The 22959-nt window shown below is 34.8% G+C and overlaps 3 protein-coding genes and 1 long non-coding RNA gene across 4 annotated transcripts; 3 read left to right on the top strand and 1 right to left on the bottom strand.

Moving 5' to 3' along the window:
* The first annotated feature begins 3708 nt into the window (after window positions 1-3708).
* LOC134260382 (uncharacterized) lies at window positions 3709-5934 on the top strand. The gene is made up of 3 exons (XR_009990536.1): window positions 3709-3850; window positions 5466-5572; window positions 5734-5934. It is a non-coding gene; the product is annotated as an uncharacterized LOC134260382 (long non-coding RNA).
* A 2893-nt stretch (window positions 5935-8827) lies between these two features.
* LOC134260373 (uncharacterized) lies at window positions 8828-10957 on the top strand. The gene is made up of 3 exons (XM_062742947.1): window positions 8828-9089; window positions 9495-9566; window positions 9688-10957. Exon 3 carries the CDS (start codon window positions 9831-9833, stop codon window positions 10803-10805), a length of 975 nt encoding a protein of 324 aa, XP_062598931.1. The 5' UTR covers window positions 8828-9089; window positions 9495-9566; window positions 9688-9830; the 3' UTR covers window positions 10806-10957.
* Window positions 10958-12285: 1328 nt separating this feature from the next.
* Window positions 12286-15581, bottom strand: LOC134260414 (uncharacterized). Its single transcript, XM_062742981.1, has 6 exons — window positions 15419-15581; window positions 14825-14964; window positions 14423-14603; window positions 13895-14114; window positions 12713-12975; window positions 12286-12396 (listed from the first exon to the last, which is right to left on the bottom strand). Exons 3-6 carry the CDS (start codon window positions 14513-14515, stop codon window positions 12286-12288), a joined length of 687 nt encoding a protein of 228 aa, XP_062598965.1. The 5' UTR covers window positions 14516-14603; window positions 14825-14964; window positions 15419-15581.
* A 6557-nt stretch (window positions 15582-22138) lies between these two features.
* On the top strand, window positions 22139-22537 carry LOC134260407 (uncharacterized). Its single transcript, XM_062742969.1, has one exon. The coding sequence runs from the start codon at window positions 22139-22141 to the stop codon at window positions 22535-22537; it is 399 nt and encodes a 132-aa protein (XP_062598953.1).
* Window positions 22538-22959: the final 422 nt, after the last annotated feature.

The raw sequence follows: 22959 nt of genomic DNA, 5'->3' as shown, positions 1-22959 counted from the left end.
CCTGTTATTGAAAGCATGACATGTATAAAGACAAGACCCCTATAGAATCCGCCATTTGCAGTGTACTTTCACTTTCAGGTCTTAACATTTGGACAAAATAAACATGGAAAACAACTTTCCAGAGGCTATCCAAGTCCAACTTGCCCTTCATTGATAAACATATTTTGTTTCTGCAATGATGGTTTTCACTAAAAGCATAGAATTAATTAGGTGTATTTTTTTGAAATTATATGCATTTTTAAGAAGAATTTTTCTCAATTAATATTATTCCAAGTATTATTTTTATCAACTGATACTTTCTATCTGTTAACCAATAAATAATTTATAAACTGTTAAAGTTTTAACTTTATACCTTACATACTTTTGAGGCTATTGTAAAAATAAAATTTTGGACATGATGGCCTTTGACGAAACCTTAATTATCAGATCTAGACGTTTTTAGGAGTTTGTCTCCAATTTATTTATTTACCGGCATATTTATAGTATTACCGTAATATTCCCATTGCTGATTAGCTGAATCTATCTTATAGGTAAATATCTTCACTACATTTCCCTTACGTTTCATTGTTGACTTGAATTATTTTGTTATTTGTTGATTAATCAAATATCACCTATTAAATAAATCAAAGTCATTTATCATATCTGAATAATTGTTTTAGTTCTTTATTAGTTATGATCTAGTATCTCGTGATAATCCGGGATAATTTTAAGTGGACTATACAGACCACTGTTACAATATGTTGGTTGGTGATGTTTTTATATTTGGTGACTTTAACAGTAGAACAAAATCTTTGCCTGATTTTATCTTGAATGATGAGTTACATGCATCGGTGAACAACACATTACAATAAAGAACTGACGATCAGCTGACTGCGAGGGTCAACCCAGATCTAGGTCACAATGAATACGGAAACCGGTTACTGTCATTGTGTAAAGCCACAGGTGTGCGTATTGTGAACGGTCGGCATAGTGGTGGACATTCCAACGACTTTACTTTTAATGGTGCTCATGGTCTTAGTACAATTAATTATTTATTGACCAGAACTGACATGTTTGATTCTATTAGTAAATTTATTGTCTGTAACTACTAATTTTTCAGACCATGCACCTTTACATATCGAATTGAGATGCTCTTTGTCTATGGAATCTTCTGAAAACACTAATTCGCATGTTTATAAAACCCGTAGTATTTACAAATGGGATCCAACAAATAGTGACGCATGCAAAGACTTTTTCAATTCATTAGACAACATGTATAGTCATGTGGAATTTAATGGGATTTCTACACAAAATGATCTAGACAATTGTATTGCAAAAATTACTGATATGTTGAATGCTGATGTAGGTAGTTTTTTTTTCGTGTAAATACTGATCATTACCATAGAACTTCTGGCAAAAGATTAAAACACTCCACTTTCTTAAGTTCAGATGATAAGCCCTGGTTTGATAAAAACTTAAAAGATCTTTATAGAGATTATATTGTAGCTTTACGTACATTCAATAACTGTAAAAATATACAAAATCACTCGGATTTGATTAATAAAAAACGCATTTACAAGAAAGAAGAAACAAAGCTTAAAGATTGTACAAACAAGCAGAAGGAAATAGGTTAAACATATTGAAGAAAAATAATCCCAAACAATTTTTTGCCAAATTTAATAGAAGAACAAAATCAACTCCAAAAGTATCAATAGAAACTTTTTATGAGCACTTCAAAGATATTTATCCTATTTATCCTTGTCTTTCACTTGTGCCAGTCCAATATATGATACGATATACAATACAATATACGTCACCATTGCCGGTGAAGGGCTGCAAATGTAGGCCTATGCTCGGCACTAAGGGCCTTTGAGCAAGGAGGGATCTTTATCGTTCCACACCTGCTGTGACACGGGGCCTCGGTTTATACGGTCTCATCCGAAGGACCGCCCCATTTAGTCACCTTTTACGACAAGTAAGGGGGTACTGAGGACCTATTCTAACCCGGATCCCCACGGGGTCCAGTCCAATATAAACACGATCCCTAAATTTTAACTCTGTCTACGGACGTGTAAAGTTTTCCTCTATTGTTTAATTTTGTGCATATTAGACAAACAAAAGAAATAAAAATACTTAAATTTCAAATGTTCAACTTCATAATAACACATCGGAGCTTAAAAACAATTCTAACACTTGAATTAAACAAGAAGGTTCCAAATAAAAATTAAATGCCATGTAAAAATTATGACACTTTCCCCATCATTTCAGCTCAAGTATGCAGTAACTTGAGGTAATATTATATTATGACGTCACATCTAGGTAGTTCAGAGAAGTTACTGCAGTCTGAACAATTTGATATTTAACGGACAGTCTTATCCTAGCTGGGTCCCTTTCCAAGACCTAATATACCACGTACATTTGTCTAAATTACTAGTATTAATTCAACTGTTCAATGGGTCGCCCACGTGGCGCAGTGGTTAGAGCGTCTGCTCTAGAGTCGCGAAGTAAGGAGTCAATCCTTACGTCGCGGGTTCGAATCCCACTGCGGGACGTGGAGACCGGTCCTTCGGATGAGACCGTATAAACCGAGGCCCCGTGTCGCAGTAGGTGCTGGCACGAAAAAGATCCCTCACTGCTCAAAGGCCCTGAGTGCCGAGCATAGGACAGAATTTGTAGCCCTCCACCGGCAAGTGGTGGCGTCTCCATATCAGTGAAAAATTCTCGAGAGGGACGTTAAACAATATACAATCAATCAATCAACTGTTCAATGGACGTTCAGTGAAAATCTGGACAAGTATTAATGCTACATATAAAAGCATAATTAATGATACTGACATGTCACAATAAGCAATAAGACATATACATATCTCATATAAAATAAATGCTAGTAGTTAAGATATAAAAATTTCAAAGCAAACAGTAACAATTTAAAATTAATTAAAGTTCACAGATTAAAGTTAATAAAAATGAATTACACTTAAAGAACCAGTGTCTCACTGTCCTGGAATAAGGTCCTCGCGCTCCAGGAGTTCCGATATATTTTTCTTCAACGCGCGGTTCTCGCTTTCCAATTCGCGGAGGGACGATCCTGGTTTTTGAAGTTTCTCTAAGCGCTCCTTGTCCACCAAACGCACACGGGCGATTCTATCAATCTGGCTACCAAGGTTAACGATATACATTTGAAGTGAGTCCTCAGTGGAAGGTATGGGAGGGGTATAAAAATCATCATCACAACATGAAGAGTCTGGTAGATCTGGACTGAGGTTTCTATAAATAATCGGCAACGGATATTCTCTTGAAGTCAAGAACTAAGAAGTGCCACTATGTTGCAGGTTGCATCGAAGAAAGAAGGGATTCCACCAATCGAGCAAGAAGACGGATCCATCAAAGAACAAGACAGCAGTGCCAACGACGAAGACGAATGTGCAAACGAAGAAGATGGTTCCAACGACGAAGAGGACGGTCCACGACGAAGACGACTGTGCATACGAAGAAGATGGTTCAGTAACCGGAGGAGGAATCACCACAGTCCCGGGAGCAACACTCGCCATCGAGGGGAATCCAAGTTCTGCGGTGGAGGAAGAAACGCCGGCTGTCTGGGAAGTCTGGGCACGTCGGAAGGTAGGTAAATTTCAACAGCCAAGGGTCGATATAATTCAGTCTAAATCCAGTCCAAGGAAAAAAAGACAGCAATAACTCCTCAACAGGTGATGGTGCCTCACGTGAATCTCTGGAGACCAGTACTGAGACCACAACCTGAGAACTAGAGCAGACAACTTTAAACACTTCCTCACTTGTTTCCTCAAGCTTAAATGTACTGAATGCTGTTGATCTGGATCCTATTGATGTAGATTATAATCATACTAAAGAGGTATATATACATGCTTTAGCACTGTTGATATGTACATGTAATATACAGCCTACTCCGGATATATTGAAATTCAAGGGACCATGCAAATTATTACCGTCTTCCTTGGAAGACGGTATTGTATAGTTGAAGTTTTTTACAGTCTTCGGACTATGCACTTCCTCTCTTTTGTGATTGGTAGAAAATGCATGATGAGAAAATTTTCAATTATTTCATTGGTTGAAATGCTGTTCAAGGCAAGGGAGATAACTTTTTGATGATCTAATTTTCGTACGACTTAACAATTTTGCAAGATTTTCAATCTTAAAAAAAAATGACAAAACGAACAACAAAATCAGCAGTAATTAATTCCTAATAACATGATTTTTTGTATAGCAAAAAATAAAAAGATCTCTTTAACTTCATTATAAATAAAATTTGATTTTTATTGCTTACAGGCTTTACAATTTGTTATTATTCTTTTCCCCTTTCTTGTTTAAAGAAGGAAATGGAATCAGCCGAGGTTTGCCGAAAGCTCTCGGCGAGTCAAAGTTTACGGAGATGACCGAGCGACAACCGTGGTAGGGCTAATGCCAGTAAAAAGCTAATGTAGAAATACAAAATCAAGAAATTCAAAAGAATTATACGGCCTGATAGGTGTAGATCAGTTTACAGTTTAAGATTGTTGCTAAAGACGGGAAGCTTTTTAAAAAAGCTCTACTTGTTTCAATATATCCGTAATTCAATATAAGCGAAATCCTGAAGCCGCCATTTTTACAAGTTCAATCCCGATCTAAAATAAAGAAGAACAAACCCGAACAAATTAACTTTGTTAACTTTGTTCTCGTTTATCTATAACAGTGAACATATAAGATAGAATATTAGTCCTTGAGAGTTTAAATATTTTTTTTTATTTCTGATACATTGAAAAGACAATCTTCGACCTCATTATTATTTAAATGCGTCTTGGAGAAAATTCACTGGAAAAAAAAACGGTTGAGTACTGCTGTACGCTGCTTGTATTTCATTGCAAGTGTACTCGGGTTAATCCCTTAGTTATTTCGAATTTTAAGGCATATCAATAGCCATTAACAGCACGCATTTAATTTCAAAGTTTATATGTTTTTTTTTCTAGATCTGTGGGGGTTACTAAATAATATAATATTACGTTAAACTGTTTAGTCTCGATATGTCCGTATTATATACATGGACGCAAAGAATTTAACAGTGAAGAATTTTATTTCGTAAGAACATGCACTAAAAACACACAAGGTGAAAACTTAATTATTTACACCTTTGTATATCACCTGGTCAATCAGGCATAATTACTGCCACCAACCGTAATGACAGCCGCCAGGGAGTACTTCAATATAACCGTTTTGTAAACAACTCATTATCACTTGTGGGGACCGATCAGTGACTTCAATATAAGCGAAATTTCAATATATCCGATTTCAATATAACCGTTATTTTAATGCAAAGAATATGAGAGACAAAAACTGGGGATTTATTTCTATTTCAAAATAAACGGAATTTCAAAATAAGCGAGTTCAATATAAGTGGAGTAAGCTGTAGTATTATGATATAACTGGTGCAGTTTGGAATTTTTAAAATGATATAGAATAGCTTTTATTTTTAGATTGCAGATTTCTCTCATGCCTATTATGTGCCTGAGTATGGTTATAATTCAGACTTGGTTCAACCTGAGACTTGCACACACACCCCGCCCCATTCAGAATGTTATAGGTAAGATTAAAAGAGTGAAATAATGTGCTGCGATAAATATTTAATTGAAGATTTCAAACAACTTTTTTAATTCGAATAGAATGTTCCATTCCACTTGAAGATAATTTTCTATTTTTATACGAATATTATTTGCTTTACTTATTTTTCTTCGCATTTATTAGTTACTATCAGACACTGGACCATTCACAACAGGGAACAATTCTTGGATTTCTGAATATGCTTTCTTCTGAGCTGCATAGAATTACATATGGGCAGCCATCAAGCAGTTCAGCCAACCCATCCAGCAGTATAAACTTAAATGGAAAGGATTTTTCAGTAGAACAACATGGAATCAATCAGACAATCCACAATCAACAGAAGAAAATGAGGTATGCATGATTAGATGTTTTTTTTTTAATACTGTGGAAACATTACTGTTCATGGGTGATTAATGTTTGAGGATTTTGTGGATCACCCTTGCTGAAAAATGTACTATCCCACGCACATAAAGAAATAAGTTGTGATACTTTGCTTTTCTAAGAACACTGACCACCCACAAATTAAAATGATTCCATATTTAAAGGTTAAATCTAAGTATTATCTGATAACAAGTATCAATAAATGTTTTTAAAGCCAGTGAAAGCTCAAACAAGATGTTTTTTTTGAAACACTGATGCCCCCATATTGCAGCTTTAGATATGATGAAGGTTGAAGTTTCTCAAATGTGAATCAGACTCTAAATATAAAGATAAAAAATATTGGTATCAAAAAGTGGAAGGGCTTTTCACAAGGAATACACGTGTGAAATTTGATGGCTCTGACTCATACTAACTGTTCAAATGTTATTGACAAGGTTATTGACAAGGTTAGTTTCTTTTACAAAGTGTGTCAGACTCTAGGATCAAGGTAAACATTTGTGCCAATAGAAAGGTCTTGTCACAATGAATACACATGTGAAGTATGAAAGCTGTAGCACAAACTGTCCAAAAGTTAAAGCCAAGTTTAAAAGTATTGTATTTTTTGTTATAGTAGGTCAAACTCCAAGGACATACATATTTCATTATGATAAATAAAGTAAAGAAAATCAATCAACAATCATTTTTAAAAAAGGAACGCTGAAAATACATTATAATAAGGCCGGAATTTAAAATATCTTTGTTTCCCCTAACCCGACCTTAAATTCTCAAGTTGGGTTTTATTTTATTTTATTTTTCTGACAGAAGCTTTGAAAAGCATAAATTCTAAATTTTAATGGAACACACACACATCCCACCATATCGAACATTTATTGTTTTGGTGCTGTCGCCATTCATGGTGATCAGGAGGTCGTGAGTTCGTACCTCGGCCGCGACTGACCTAGTCGTTAAAATTGGTAGCAACTGTTCTTTCGCCATGCGCTCGGCACTTTGAAGTGAAAGTTGCGGGTCCTTCGGATGAGACCTTCAAAACCGAGGCCCTGTGTCAGCGGCCGGCGTTGGCCTGATAAAGTTCCCTCACTGCTCAATGGCCCTGAGTGCCGAGTAAAGGTCATTTTAAGCCCTTCACCGATATACGGTGACGTCTCCATATGAGTGAAAAATTCTCGAGAGGGACGTCAAACAACATACAAGCAATCAATCAATCTTCCAGAACTGTGAATTTCAAGGCCCCTGGGTCTGGGATGCCAAAATGGGGGGGGGGGGGCTCTACTTATATACTGAAAATGAATTGTTTGAAATATGCTCCTTGGAAGTATTAAAACATTTTTTACAAGCGAGTGTGCCTTTTCAAAAATTGTGCAATTTGTAGACCTAGGGTCAGGGGTTCATGTGTGGTAGGAGCACTCCTCATTATCGTTGAATATTACTGATTAGATGACATACATTTTTGTCTTTACCCTGCTTATGGGTATTAAGTAAACAAACCAAAAATTGCTACGTGTATAGTTATGGTAAGCATTGGTGCCTCTTTCAAAATCGTGGGGGATCCGGGCTAGAATAGGTCCTCAGTACCCCTTGCTTGTCGTAAAAGGCGACTAAATTGGGCGATCGTCCGGATGAGACCGTATAAACCGAGGCCCCGTGTCACAGCAGGTGTGGCACGATAAAGATCCCTCCATGCTCGAGGCCCTGAGTACCGAGCATAGGCTTAAATTTGCAGCCCTTCACCGGCAATGGTGACGTCTCCATATCAGTGAAATATTCTGGAGAGGGACGTTAAACAGTATATAATCAATCAAAATCATGAATGCAATTGGATCTAGCTTAAAGCAATATGAGCTGCATGTTTGACATCGGAAAAAAATATTGCAAATTTGTAGTTAGCTATTTCAACGACAGGAAAATAGAACATTTATAAACTTCTGTTGTTCATATGTGCTAAGAAAGAACTTATAACACTTTGATTGAAGCAAAATTGAATTATTGTCGTCCTGTACAATAATGATTTCTTATATAATACTGCATATTAGGTTGAACAGAAATATTTCTTCTGAAACATTTTAAAACTTTATTTTGGTTTTATTGATCATAAGGGTTTAGATTACATACAGATTTATAATAATAACACATTTTAATAGCAAAATAAAATTCTCAAAAATGCAGCTCATATTGCTTTAGAACATGAACCAAAATCTATCATTTGAAAGTTGTTGCATAATGCTCATGTGACCTATAGGGCTCATGGGCTTCTTGTTTTTTAAATCTGAGTGAATCTTCCTCTTGGTTTTTGTTAGACAGGTCATTACATCCAATTCCTTCGACTTGTGTTTTGGAGATGTTATATTCTGAATATTTTCCATTGCCCCCGTAATGTTCCTTTTCCCTACACCTTGTACTTTTATCCTCATCTTGTACATTTCAGAACAAAGCTTATAGGATAACAGGACTAGGTGCAAAAGAGCCACGCCCTAACACCAAAATCCTAGCTGATCCTCGGGTCATAAGTTCATAATTTTGGAAGAGGCAATCTTATTCAACATTACTATGTTTTTGGTTAGCTTATTTAATGCCCACAAGCAGAGAAGATTTCAAAGAAGGATATAGAAATAACGAACAGTATTCAATCTCAACGTCCATTAAACAAATATACAAAATAAGAGCAGAGCAAACACGGACCTCCGAAACATCAGAGGTGGGATCAGGTGCCATGGAGGAGTGAGCATCCCCTGCAGACCGGTCACACCCGCCGTGTGCTCGTTGTCATAATCAGGAAATAACGGAAAAAAATCCGTGGTCAATTAAGTGTATAAATGATGGACTAACAATAATGTTAGCCTGTTTAAATTCCCGCGCGTAGGTGGCACTCGTGTACTATCAGTTATACATTCGGAACTCTTCGTAATATTGTCTAACTGTAAACTTGCCGCAGTATTGTTGCGTCCCTCTGTGCACAAACTTTGGGGGGCATAGGTTTCCCACGGAATCTACTCTTCGGGAAAAGTGGAGGGTAGCTATAAAAAGGGTTTATCAAAGGACGAAGCGGCTTTGGGAGCCGGGGAAATATGATGTTGTGTGTTCGTCTCACTTCCGAGACGAAGACTTCACATCCACGTTATTAGGTAAGCACCAATGGCAATACATCGCTGATTTATGTTGTTTTCTTGTTGATTTTATGTTGTTTTTTTTGGTTGACTTTGCCCCTGATCTGTATTTGTTAAATAAATAATTTAATGGGTTAGAATTACAGGCATTATAAATGTTAAATGTCAGAAGTAAAGCGGTTATATTCTCATTGATTGACAGAGGGTTACTTTTTGTTTACAAAAACGTATTACTCTACTAGTCTAAGGATATTTTTATATAGTTCCCTGTTTATTTCTGTCAGCAGTATGTCTGTTTTAATGATCAAAATATTAATATAAACTGTAATGGCTCCATTTCCTGGTTTATTTATTTAAAAAAAATAATTTTCTTTTTGTACTTTATTTGTTTTTTTATTTTTGCATTGCATTTTATGTTTCTAGTTATTTGCTGTTTTTAAACCATTCAACTCAAGACATCTTCATCTTCCCGAGTTTTGTGGTGGTACAATGCAGGTGAAAAGCAGTATTTGTTTACGTTCAGTGTTCTCGCAACTTATGGCTTTAATGTGATTTGAAACTTTAAAAAAAATTAAAAATTAGCCACAAATGTTCATTAAATTTTTTTATTTGATAGGAGCAAGGCGTGTGCTGCATAAAGGAGCCATACCAAGTATTTTCCCATTTAGGCCGAAAGAACAGGCGAGAAGAACAAAGATATGCAGGGAGCGTGACAGATCAGTAGTTGATATAAACAATGTTAATGTTGTGTCATGTGAAATGAAACTGGAGGAAGATGTTGTAAAGTCAGATGAAAATAATCAACCAGATGAATTAATTTGTCCAGTACTGGGAAAATTTTCAATTGAGCAATTAAAACAAGAACCAAAGAAAGTGAAATATTACACATCATTTAATGACTATGAACACTTTATGTTTTTCTATTACTCCTTGGGACCAGCTGTTGATCACTTAAGCTACAAGAGTAGCTTATTATCATCAAAGGATGAACTTTTTCTTACATTAATAAAATTACGCCAAGGCAAAGAGGATAGGGAACTCAGCTTTTATTTCAGTGTTTCAGAGACAACCGTTTCTAAAATTATTGTGACTTGGATTACCTTTCTGTATTTTCAGTTGAGAGAAATTAACATTTGGCCATCTCGTGAAATTGTTAGTGAACATATGCCTTTAGATTTCAGAAGGAAATTTCCTCTGACAAGAGTAATTTTGGACGCTACGGAGATTCCCATTCAGAAACCATCACATGTGGACAGTCAATGCGCAACATGGTCTTCGTATAAACACAGAAATACTCTAAAAACAATGGTGGGGTGCACACCAAGAGGAACTGTGTCATTTATCAGCGATTCCTATGGTGGGTCTGTGAGTGACAGGCAGATCATCGAGAGATCAGATTTGATCAAACCTGAGCTCAGGCATTTCAAAAAGAAAGACAGTATCATGGCGGACCGTGGTATCATGATTCAAGACCTATTTGCAACACGGGATGTTTTTGTCAATATCCCAACTATGTTAAAGGGAAAGAGTCAACTGGAACCAGAAGAAGTGGTACATGACCGTCGTGTAGCATCCAAAAGAATCCATATAGAGCGTGTTATTGGACTTGCCAAGACATTCAAAATATTGCGCAATTCATTACCTTCAAGCAAAGTTATCCTTGGGTCTAGAATCAATTACGTTTGTTTTTCTATAGTTAATTTCCGTCCTTGTATTGTAAATCAAAATTCTTAAGATTCAGAATGTAGGAATTATGGTAATATTTATTGACATTATAGCTATGTCTGATTTACTGTCATTGGAATACACAACTGACAATGTAGAATGTGAAGTGTATGCGAGTGTTAATTGTATAATTAAATTCTATCTTGAAGATGAGCTGTAAAATTCTGATTATTAAAGCTATAAATTAATCAGTTTATATGCAATAAATTTGATCAATATTTTCATATACATGTATTTACATTCGCTGTGTTTTTTCTACTAAGCCAACTGTGTAATTGATTTGAAAACTTTTCGTGTATACTCACCGGTAGAAATATAAACGGAGAAATGTGCGTTAACGTGACGTCACAATGAGGCTCCGGCGACGTTAGTTAAAGTGCAAGGATATAGGACAGCGAGAAATTCAAATATTTAGCATATTTTAGTTGCTTCCAAACATGTAAAATGTAAATATAAGGAATGTTTTTCAGTTTAGTGTGAATTATTGGTGTGTGAATCACACAGAATTGTCACGTAGGCATATTTCATGAAGCGCTAGTGCGCTTCATGAAACCTATATGCCTACGAGACAAGTCTGTGTGACCACACACCAATAACTCACACAAAACTGAAAAACATTCCTTAATTGAAAATTCATTGAATCCAATGTCAGCCATCATTAAAAAAATTTTTGTTTGATGCACTCTGACCCTCAGTTTTTGAGGTGTTAATTTTTTTTTTTAAAAAGATTTTGGCTTAATTTTTTTTTAAATTGTAAATTTTTATTTAATTCTGAATAAATTATTGAGTTAGTAAAATTATTTGACTGGTTGGTTGAAGTACATCAAACAAATAATTTTTTAATTGTGATACATATACATGTACCAGTATTTTAAAACAAAGTTACTCATGAATTTCAGTTAAAAGAAGTTGTGTACATAGAAAATAAAGATCTACATTTGCAACACTGGTAGAAAATAAAACATAAGGATGTTTGATTGTTTCATATACATCTTTAATTGCTCATAATCGCTACAATTTAGTTGCCAAGAATGGTCGATAGTATTTTTCATAGAAAAGGGAGAGTTTAGGGACTAGTGAATATTTGCAGTATTCTTCATCAAGATGAATAGTTTGTACAAATAAGTCTTTGAAAGTATAAACAACAAAATAACATTTTGTTCTGTTTGAAAGGTACATTTGTCCTTGGATTTGGTTGTAATAATGACTGCTTTCCGTTAACACAATATTCCTGTCTCTATCATAACGCAGAAAAGGAAATAATTTCCCTGGAGAAATAAGTGCTTCTCTACCTGCATAAGGACATTTAATCTCTATTAAAGTTTCCTTATCAACTACACCATCTGGAGATGCACCCAGAAATGGCAAATCAGTACGAATGAATAGGCCACAACTTTTACACTTCAAATCAAATTTCTTTTCAAACACTTTCAAAGCTTTCGATTCATACTGCTTTCCATGAAGCATTGCTTTTGTACTAAATGTAGAGTTAAATAATGATGAGCACAGTCAGTAGATATTTCCGTTCCTTAAACCATTCTGAACTCTGACTCTGCTGCCTTGTTGATGACTCTATTTTCTTGGCTTTTTCATCTGTAATCTGAAAAAGCAATTATTTTAGTTATTAAAACCTTTAATAAAAAGAATATTCCTCAAGAATTGTAAAGTAATTGTATTTTTATGCAACCTATAGTTAATTATCTATCTGATTTTAAGTTATTAATTGTATATACATGTATCAAGAACATGTATTATCCTATTTTTTTTACAATTTCATTTATTCCCTTAACCATCAGTGACATTGCAGATAACCATGAATTGTTACAGTTATGCACTACAGAATAACATTGTTTTATACACAATGCATTTAAAAATGTTAGTAATGAAGATGATAAGCACTAGTACTTAGCACTTACAGTCACAGAATTGTCAATCCAGTGTTCCAAGAGAGGATTCTGTAAGTAATCATGATCCTTTGATGCAGCCTGCATATAAGCCTTGGAATAGTTGTAACGTAAAGCTATATCCATTGAGGACGACGAGCAGTAGTTTATCATGACACTTCTAACATAGTCGTTGTAGGAGGCCATGTTTCTATACTTTGCAGGTCTTGGGTCCTCCAACATACTTTCTGTAAACTTTCGCTTAGAGGGTAAGGACTCGGCTTTCATTGGAGATCCTTGCAAAATGAAATATTACAATTCATTTATTGTAAGCACTATTAGTAAATACAACAGGCTACCTATATATAAATCTTAGATGCCTCCTTTTAGAAATCAAATATACCGAATTGATTTTAACCAAATTGAGTCTTATATTTACACCTTAAAAATCATGGATAATGCCATTAATAATAATAACACCTATATTTGAAAAATGCATTAAAATCAAAATAAAGTGATGCCTGGTCACATGTAGCTAATCTGCTTTGAATAAATGAATGATAAAGTATATGTATGTATTCAAGTTTCTATGAAATGGCCCACAATATCCAATATTTCAAATGATATTTATAAGAAGAAGGTACAGTTTCAATACAAATTAAGCCCTAAATTTTTCTAAAATATGAAAGTGATATAAAAAATAAAAATTCATTCTTTCCGAATCATAGGAATTCTCTGCAGTAAGAATACACAAATCGTTTTTCTCATATGACCTCCTAAATGCTAATTGTGACGTCATTAACTTGTGCATTTTCCTGTATTTTCTTAAAAAGTTGCAGAAGACATCAATTTTCAGTGGATTTTCTTTCAGAAAACATACTCTGCCACCGTCGCCCGGAAAGATTTTTAGATATGTGATTTTTCAAAGCAGTTTACATAATATATCCAAAAATTGAAGCGGGCGACGGTGGCAGACACTATTTTCTAGAGGAAAATAAGCACAGAAATGAGTCATTCTGAGGCTTTTCTGCATTAAACTTAGAAATGTACCAAATTAATGACGTCATATTTCCAGAAAGGCCCTCCTTTATGCCATATTCTTTAATGATTTATCATATTCATCTTCTCAACTATTGTTAAAGCCAATTTCATAACTTTTTAAGAACATTAAATTTTTAGGGCACAATAAAGCTCAAACTGTACCCCCTTCTTTACCACTATAATAGTTCTTGGGTTTGTGAAATGTCTGCAAGTTGTCAGTGCAACTCTTTTCCACCTCTATCTCCCCCGTGTTCACAAAATCTACCAGCATAAGCAGTACGGCTGCAATGTGTTTACATGTTCCATGTGGTCCTTTGCCGGCTGGGCATTCACAATGCGAATTGACCGGCTCTCCAGTTGATCTGGTTAACTTTATCTTGTAGTTGTAAGTTACCTAGTAAATTCAGAAATAAAAGAGTTAATTTTTTAAATATGATATCTATATATGCCTTGACCTTTCTTAATCTTTATAAATATTCTTCATCAAATAGAAATTGTCTGTCTTACAGTTTATTTAAGAAAAAGCTCTGAATTTAAGGGCGGGCAGACATATGGGGAAGAAAAAGCCACAGACACAAACAATATATCCCATGATCTATGACTTTGGTGACATACAGATCCTACTAATATAATTTGGTTAAAAAAAATCTGAAAAAAACATATTTATAAACACAAAATATTACAAAATACAACTTTTAATACCTTGTTTTTCATTGCAGCCCCAACAATTCCACTGAAAAATATGTGATCTCTAATCTGAAGAGAACTGCAAGCAAATATTCTCGTTTCCATCATTTTCTCTCCTTTAGTGAGAGCCTTAATGTCATTGGATATAGCTTGGTCTCCAGCAAGTCTGTATATAAAATAGCCTGTCACTTGCTCTCTAGGAATGAAAAAAAATATTAAGTAAAAATCACACATATTACTTCATAATAAAATTTTACTTGGGGGGAATAAACATCATACGATAAGCTAGACAGAGTATTTACACATATACCATTGAACACAGCTAGAATTAAAGAAAAAGTTGTCCCCGGTACACACACAAAAATTTTATTTTATATGTTATTTAATGTGTCTGGTTGACAGTGGTTGTTGAATTACCTTGTAATTTTGGGAAAATGTCATCTGTGCATTTTGCGCTTAACTGCTGGAATCCTTGGGAAGGCCAGTTGGGTTGTAGAGGGTCAGGCATAATGATGGGCTCATTCTCAAAGTTTCTATTTCTGTCATAAGCCTTGAGTCTGAAAATAATATTTTCTTTTTTTTAATTATTTAAAAATAAGGAAACAAAGTTTTATCATCCATTAATAATGTAATTTACTGTGCAAAATTGCTTATATTATCGATCTATCTGATTGCCACAATCGGGACTAAAGACGTGCCTGATGAGCTGATCGAGTTTTGAACTTTTATACATTTAACAGTTATAAAACTGTTGATCTGTGTTCATATTTCTCATTACACGTGCCTATTATCATTTAAACAATGTGGTATACCTGTATTCAATTCTATGCAATGCAATATGAAAACGTATTTCATTCCAGGTCAGAGACAATGGCGATCACCGATCATACAACATAACATAGCAGCCGCGCTCGTCGGTGAGCGTCAACTCATTTGTTTACTTATTTTTTTTAGGTCATCTATGTTTATTGAGACAATTTGTTGTATTAGTGAAGCTTTATAATAACTTACCTTTCAACTAAGTCGGTCTGTCTTCTTTTAGTTGACGCAGCGCGTTTAACCAATTCTGTTTTTAATTTCTGCACAGTCCACACCTCGTATTTGTCCGCCATGTTTACTTTGTGTATACCCGATAAAACCGCAGCGCCACCTATGTACGGCGCATACTATTGGTATGAAAAACGTCAGTCAGCATTTCATTCAATGATAAATTGTATTTGCTGACAAGGTCATTGTATCGACCATAGAATTTACGGAATGATGACTTTAAACGAGAATGTTGGTATTCTTGTTTCATCAACTTGCTTGTCAATAATATACCTCGTTTAAGAAATTGTTCATACGTAGAGCATGCTCTTGCGTATCGAATCAACTGAGATATAAATACTCCGTATGCAGGTGATGAAGGTATATTGCTGCATAAGTAAGGGAAGTTGACGATAGAAAAGTTAAAGTCATCACGTTTATCATATAGCTTGAGGCGTCTCCATATGAGTGAAAAATTCTCGAGAGGGACGTTAAACAGCATACAATCAATCAATCAATCATATAGCTTGGTTGTTAGATTACCATTAGTGTCTTTTTCAAGTAAAATATCAAAGTATGAAGCAGAAGTGTCGGACTCTGTGGTATCTTTTATCTCAAGCTCACCAGGATATATCGTGTCGACGTAGGAATGGAAATTATCATTATTAATTGACAATACGTCGTCGATATACTTAAATGTGGAGTTGAAGTAGTAATCATGCATTTTCACTATACTGTATATTTAGCCCAACCGTAGCACTAGAACCCCTGACCCCGGGGTCATGAATTTATAATTTTGGTAGAGGACTTAATGCTGATATAAAGCAAGTTTGACTGGATCAGCTCCCCCTGTAGTAAAGATTGAATACACTTCACCAGCTCGTTTAATTCACCAACCTCGTCATATGATAAAAATGAACTTTGTGAAAGGATCGAAGTAAAAATTAAACATCAGATTAGTTAAAAGGGTTGTTCACAGTAGCATTACACTAAAGTGCTATGTAACAATGTCCCATTTTAATAATCAATTATGTAATCAATATGCATGTTCTAAATCAAATCAATATGCAAAATATATTAACATGAGCTCAGGAATTTTTCTACAGGATTACTTTGCACATTGACAAGACTTCAGGCATACATTAAAGCATGTGCATTTCAAACAAGAGCAAGGTTCTGTACAGGTTTCATGCGAGTCACTGGTTCAGTGGTTGATGGTTCTGTTCTTTCAATACCGTAATTCCTTTGAATTTAAAAGTCTTTAAAACAATTTATTAAATATATTTAGATCATTTTAATTTTAACAGTTTACATTATTATAACAGTTGCCAATTTTTTTTTAATTTTCAGTCTGTCGGATGGGACAGTTAATGATGCCCAGTCAAGGATAACAACCCCCTTGGCACAGAAAAGACCGTTTATCTGGAGTTCGAAAACGAGTGGGCTCATTTGGGGCCACCAGAGAAACCAAACACTTTCAGAAAACCGGTCAATAAACAAACTTGTCCGTCGAAATATGGCTGAAATATTTCCGACTCGGCGTTCAACAATGTAAAATAAATCAATCTAATGCAATGGGTGGGGCTTCTTTTTCCAGTATTGACTTAAATTCCTCATAATTACATTTGTGATGCTCCTTTTGTATACATAGCACACAGCATAACGACCATCACTAACACAGCAGCCAATCTCCTTCCAACAAGAGGCCCACGGGCCTTATAGGTCACCTGAGCATTATGCAACAACTTTCCAGTTACAGTGTATTGAATTTGATTCAATAACATGTTTTAAGCCAGATGCTATATGGCATTCACAATTTTGAAAGAGCACCATTGATCATCATAACAATAAACTTAGCAGTCGCTTAGCTTGGTTACTGAATACCCATATGCAGGGTAGGGGAACAAAAATGCACTCCAACTAATCAGTAATATTCATCAATAATCAGTAATGCCCCTAACACTTTGACATAAACCCCTGACCCTAAGTTGCACAATTTTTTTAAAAGGCACCCTTAAAATTGCCTATCAAAAAGTAAATAAATGTTTTATAAATACAAAGGACCAGATTTCAAATAATTAATTCATTTCCTGTATATAAGTAGAGCCCCCCCCCCCCCCACTCCTGACCCTGGGGCCTTAATATTCACAATTCTGCAAGATTAGGGCCCTTGCTCATCATAACTATATAGGTAGTTCATCTGCTTCATACCCAGAGACAGAGAAGAACATTTTCAAAGATTTTATGTACTTTCACTATATAATCAATAGAGCCATAAAATTCACAATTTCTGTAGAGGCACTCTTGCTCATCATAACTATGCACTTAGGCAGTTTATATAATACCTAGCAGCAGAGAAGAAGATTTTCAAGGAATTCACATATTTTCACTATATAATCAATAGAGACCCCCCCCCCACACCAGAACCCTTGACCCTGGGGCCATAAAATTCAAAATTTTGGTAGAGGCACTCTTGCTCATCATAACTATGCACTTAGTTAGTTTATTTAATACCCAGGAGCAGAGAAAAAGATTTTCAAAGAATTCATGTAATTTCACTATATAATCAATAGGGCCCCGCCCTAACACCAGAACCCATGACCATGGGGCAATAACATTCACAATTTTGGTAGAGGCACTCTCGCTCATCATAACTATGCACTTAGTTTATTTAAAACCTAGGAGCAGAGAAGAAGATTTTCAAAGAATTCATGTAATTCAATGAGCCCCCCCAACACCAGAACCCTTGACCCTGGGGCCATAATATTCACAATTTTGGTAGAGGCACTCTTGCTCATCATAACTATGCACTTAGTTAGTTTATTTAATACCCAGGGGCAGAGAAAAAGATTTTCAAAGAAATCATGTATTTTTACTATATAATCAATAGAGCCCCACTCTTACACCAGAACCCCTGACCCTGGGGCCATAAAATTCACAATTTTGGTAGAGGCACTCCTACTCATCATAACCATGCACTTAGTTAGTTTATTTAATACCCAGGGGCAGAGAAGAAGATTTTCAAAGAAATAATGCATTTTCACTATATACTTATTTAGCCCCGCCCTAGCACTAGGACCCCTAACCCCAGGGCCATGAATTTCACAATTTTGGTAGAGGACTCAATGCTGATTACAACCATGCAAACAGTTTGACTGCTTGATGTCCAGGAGTAAAGAAGAAGATTTTTAAAGATTGCATTTATTTTAGTGGTTTTGGCCCCACCCCTCAGGCCCCATGGGGGCAGGGATCATGAAATTCACAATTTTTGTTCCCCTTCACCCATAGATGCTTTGTACCAAATTTGGTTGAAATTGGTTCAGTGGTTGCAGAGAAGAAGCTGAAAATGTTCAAATGTTAACGCACGACGAACGACGACGGACGAAAACAGATAGCAATAGGTCACCTGAGTTTACTCAGGTGACCTAATGAAAGAGCGATGATGGTGGGATCCCCCCCCCCCAGTGCAGGACTTACTCAACATCCTTGATGTTGATCCCCATTCCAAATGCCACAGTTGAGATGATGAGTTTTAATTTCCCATTAATGGAGATCAATCTATCCATTATTCTCTATTTGGATTCCTCTTCAACATAACTTTGTACTTGGTTACTTTATTAAATGCCCCGGAGCAGATAAGATCGGTGGCTTACCCATCGGTTTCATGCTCCATCCGTTGACAGCATCCAATTCCATTTGAATTTTTTCCTGAAGTTGGTAAAAATCCCACATTGCCACCTTCTATGGGGGTGTCAGATCCATCAAATGTATCATCACTTTTATCCCCCGACTGGAATAATAATCATCTTCTGTGCTATCGAGGTTAGTGGCAATTACTTTTAACTTTCTGTAAATTCCAGTAAGTCATTTATTGCTTCTATATAATTTTATTCAGTCTTCTGTTGATTCTCGTCTATTTGTCATCTCACGAGAGATTTCACATTAAGTGTGGACTTCCGGATGTGAAGTCCCAGTGTAAGGAATATCGGATAAACATATGAAATATCTTTTAAGGAGGAAGTTAATCATAGTTCTTTCCAAAAAATCAAAAGGATATGTAGAGGTCATTACAGATATTGATCCATCAGAGATGGAAAAAAAGCCGCGTGTAGGAAAAAGAGTAATCATTTCCCAAGCATCGAAAATAAAATGTTAAACTTGGAACAGACTTGTAAAATTTCAGTGAACAAGAGGACGAAAAAAGCTACCACTAATGGCAACTGCTATTTTCTCCCTTTCTGATTTTCAAAGCCTTATACTTACCTTCTCAATGTCTTTTCATCTAATCGCTTGCTTCGTAACATCATTGAAAATACATAAAAATAAGATTCTGGACTGATATATTTAATTCTTTTTAAGCACATGACAATTTTTTCAAATGTTACATGTACTACAATTGAGGAAATTGGCATATGCTTAAAAAGAAATATATCAGTCCAAAATCTTGTACTACGAATCAGAATTTGAGATAGAATATTCTTAATTGTTTCCTATTAATTTAATGAGTCGTTAAAAATCCTACCAGTTCACTCTCTAACCAGAAACGTGCCCATGTCCTCTACCGATCTTCCACAATAAATAAATAAATCTTTTGTTTCTCCACATTAAAAAAAAGCTATGGATTGTGTTGCAAGTGATTTGAATCATGATCACAATGAAATATATATTTATTGATTTACTCAAGTACCAGAAATTTGTGATTAACAAAAATATATTTTCTTGAACATTCTGTCCAATGGCAATATTGCACAGTGACCTACAAGGGGCCAAGATCAAGAAAAAGGATATAAAAATACAAATAAAATTGAAGCCTTTTCAACCGTCAACAGTAAAATCTTTACATATACATACTCCCGATCTAACTCTTAAAAAAGTAATCCGTCATTTTCAAATTCATACATTAAATGTACTAATTGTCATTAAGGTAAGTCTCTCCTGAAATTTGTTATATCAAGGATTTTTTGAGAAGTATATTTTGGATAAGTACTCAAAAAGTATAACCCAAAATTGCAAAGAAAATACAGGGTCAGTTTGCATCCTACTGATCTACGGTACATTTAATTTGACCTTTTAGCACTTAAATGTAATCTCTTTGATTATTCACTTTAACTCTAATTATATTTGATCAAATGTCATGGCAATAAATATATTCTTGTTTTCGTAAAATAGTTTGAATAATATTTATCATTAAACAAATCTTGCAAATCACTGCGCGTAAATTATTGTGTGACCTTTTTGCACTAAAAAATAACATTTTGGGGATATTAAAAACTTCATAGGCAATAAAAATTTTTCTTATATCAAACTTTTTACGACTTTAGTGCTGATCAGTCAAAAGTGTCGAGTAGTTTAAAATGATGAAAGAAAAAGGTATGGTCAATGATGTTAATTTTGAAATATTTGTCACAATATGTGATTTTCAGGCCAAAAAAAAATGTAAATTTGATCTTGACTTCTTTAATATGTTTTCATTGTTTGGAAAAAGTTTGTTGAGGGAAGGTGTAAAACTTTGTCTTAAAATATAAATTGAGACCTATATTAAATATTTTTAACAATATAAAAACGGTAAATATTCTCCGAGTAAAACTATGTGAGGCTAAATTTCCATTACATTAAATTTTATGAATGTGCAGATTTGCAGAATTTTCTGCTAAATATCCTTCCATCAAAAGAAATAGTCCCTCATAAATCTTGCTTCTTTATAGATTTTTGAGCAGTTTTTGAACTTGAAAGATGTATTGGCTGTCATGTTGATATCACAATTTAACCATCTTAGAATGAATGAAAAAGAATGCTGTATTTTTCCCATGCATTTTGATACTGGCCAAACAATTCTCGCTAATCCTGCTTCCTCCGTATCATCCAAAAGGGTCTTTAGCCTTTGGGGACAAATTGTTTCTTTAAAAAGCGATGCAGACTTGGCGAAAACAATGTGGATCTGTTTATTTCTAAAACAAAAACATCAAGTATTAGTAGATCATGTGCTTACTTTACTACTGGTACATGTTCCAGGGTAACTTGTTCAATTAGTTGAACTGTTGATCTAGTCATTGTCAAACATTTTTATTTTTTTATGAACTTTTTAAGAGTAAATATGTATTTTTTTCTGTTTACTTTGTTACTTTTACAAGAAAAAGTTGTCTTCAGAATAAACTTGATCAAATTTTATATTTATTTTGTTCCATAAATGATAAATTCTATTAAAAATGGAATTTTGTACTTAAAATTTGAATTTCCAAATCAGTCGATCATTGATCGATTAAGCTTCTCCAATTTTTCGATTTTGTAGGAGTTTGTAATCATTTAATCATATAATAAAACATTAACTGTCGTTTTGCAGTCAATACGATGATATAGCAACTTTCGAAGTACAATATTCACTTCGCCCTTTGGACTCAGTGAATATTGTACTACTCAGGTGTCTAAATCATCATAACAGCAATATTTGAGTAATATTTTTTGTATAAAGGTAGCAAAGGATAGTTTCGAATGAAGTACCGGTCAAAAAGTAGAAAAAATAGAGAAACCTGAGGTTTGACATCCTCACAATGTCAAGGGTTTGTGATTTCTCGAACTCCACACAAACCCTTGACCTAAGTCGCTTTTTAAAAGTCGGGTTCACGCTCAACAATACGTAAAAATCTTAAAAATAGACTGTCCAATGAAATAACTCCTTTCAAAGCGTAGTTTGGACTGAGTACAAAGATGGCGGATGTCGAAAAGAAAATATGTGAAAAATTCAATTTGAATAATCTTACCGAAAACCAAAAGCTTGCAATATCCAGTTTGAGAGAAAATCGTGATATATTTATTGGAACGAAGACAGGGAGTGGCAAATTATTGACTTATCAATGTGTTCCAATTGTGTACGGCGAAAATTCTGTAACTGTAATAATCGCCCCCTTGATCAGCATCATGAAGGAGCAAGTTGAAAGTCTCTCCAGCTTGGGATATAGGGCAGTGTATATAGAAGGGTCAACTGACGTAGAGAGAGTGGCAAGCGGTTACTATAATTTGTTTTTGGAAGCCCTGAGGTCCTGGTTGGAGAAACAAAGTGGAGGGATGCACTTAAGAACCCAGAGTTCAAGAAAAGACATCGCTTGATTGTGGTAGATGAAGCTTATACCATCATTCATTGGTAAGATAAAAAAAACTACAAATTTTTGGAATGATTAATTTACACTCACAATGTACATTTTATCCGTCAATGCTACCCCCCCCCCCTCAAAAAACAATTAATAAAGGATTGTTGAACATAATGAAATGAATTATTATTTTGTTATGAAACACTGTTAAAGTTTACTGTTATTATGATTAGGCAAAAATGACTTTTGTTTCCTGTCACCCGACCTACCCTTCATTTTACCCTCCAGCCCAATAAGTTTGTTGTTTTCTTTTCACATTTTTAATTTTTGAGGGCTATTTTCCTAAAATACTTAAGTTGACCGACAATATTTTCAGTATTAATTATACATCATAACTTTACACTACAGGATACCTAATAAATCTAATATAAACTTTTTAAC

This window comes from Saccostrea cucullata, unplaced genomic scaffold (genome assembly GCF_032062105.1).
Source record: "Saccostrea cucullata isolate Sc308-1 unplaced genomic scaffold, CSIRO_AGI_Scuc_v1 ctg2085, whole genome shotgun sequence".
In the NCBI taxonomy this organism is placed as follows: Eukaryota; Metazoa; Mollusca; class Bivalvia; order Ostreida; family Ostreidae; genus Saccostrea; species Saccostrea cuccullata.
The sequence above is the reverse complement of the archived record's forward strand: the minus strand, read 5'-3'. Positions and strand labels throughout refer to the sequence as shown.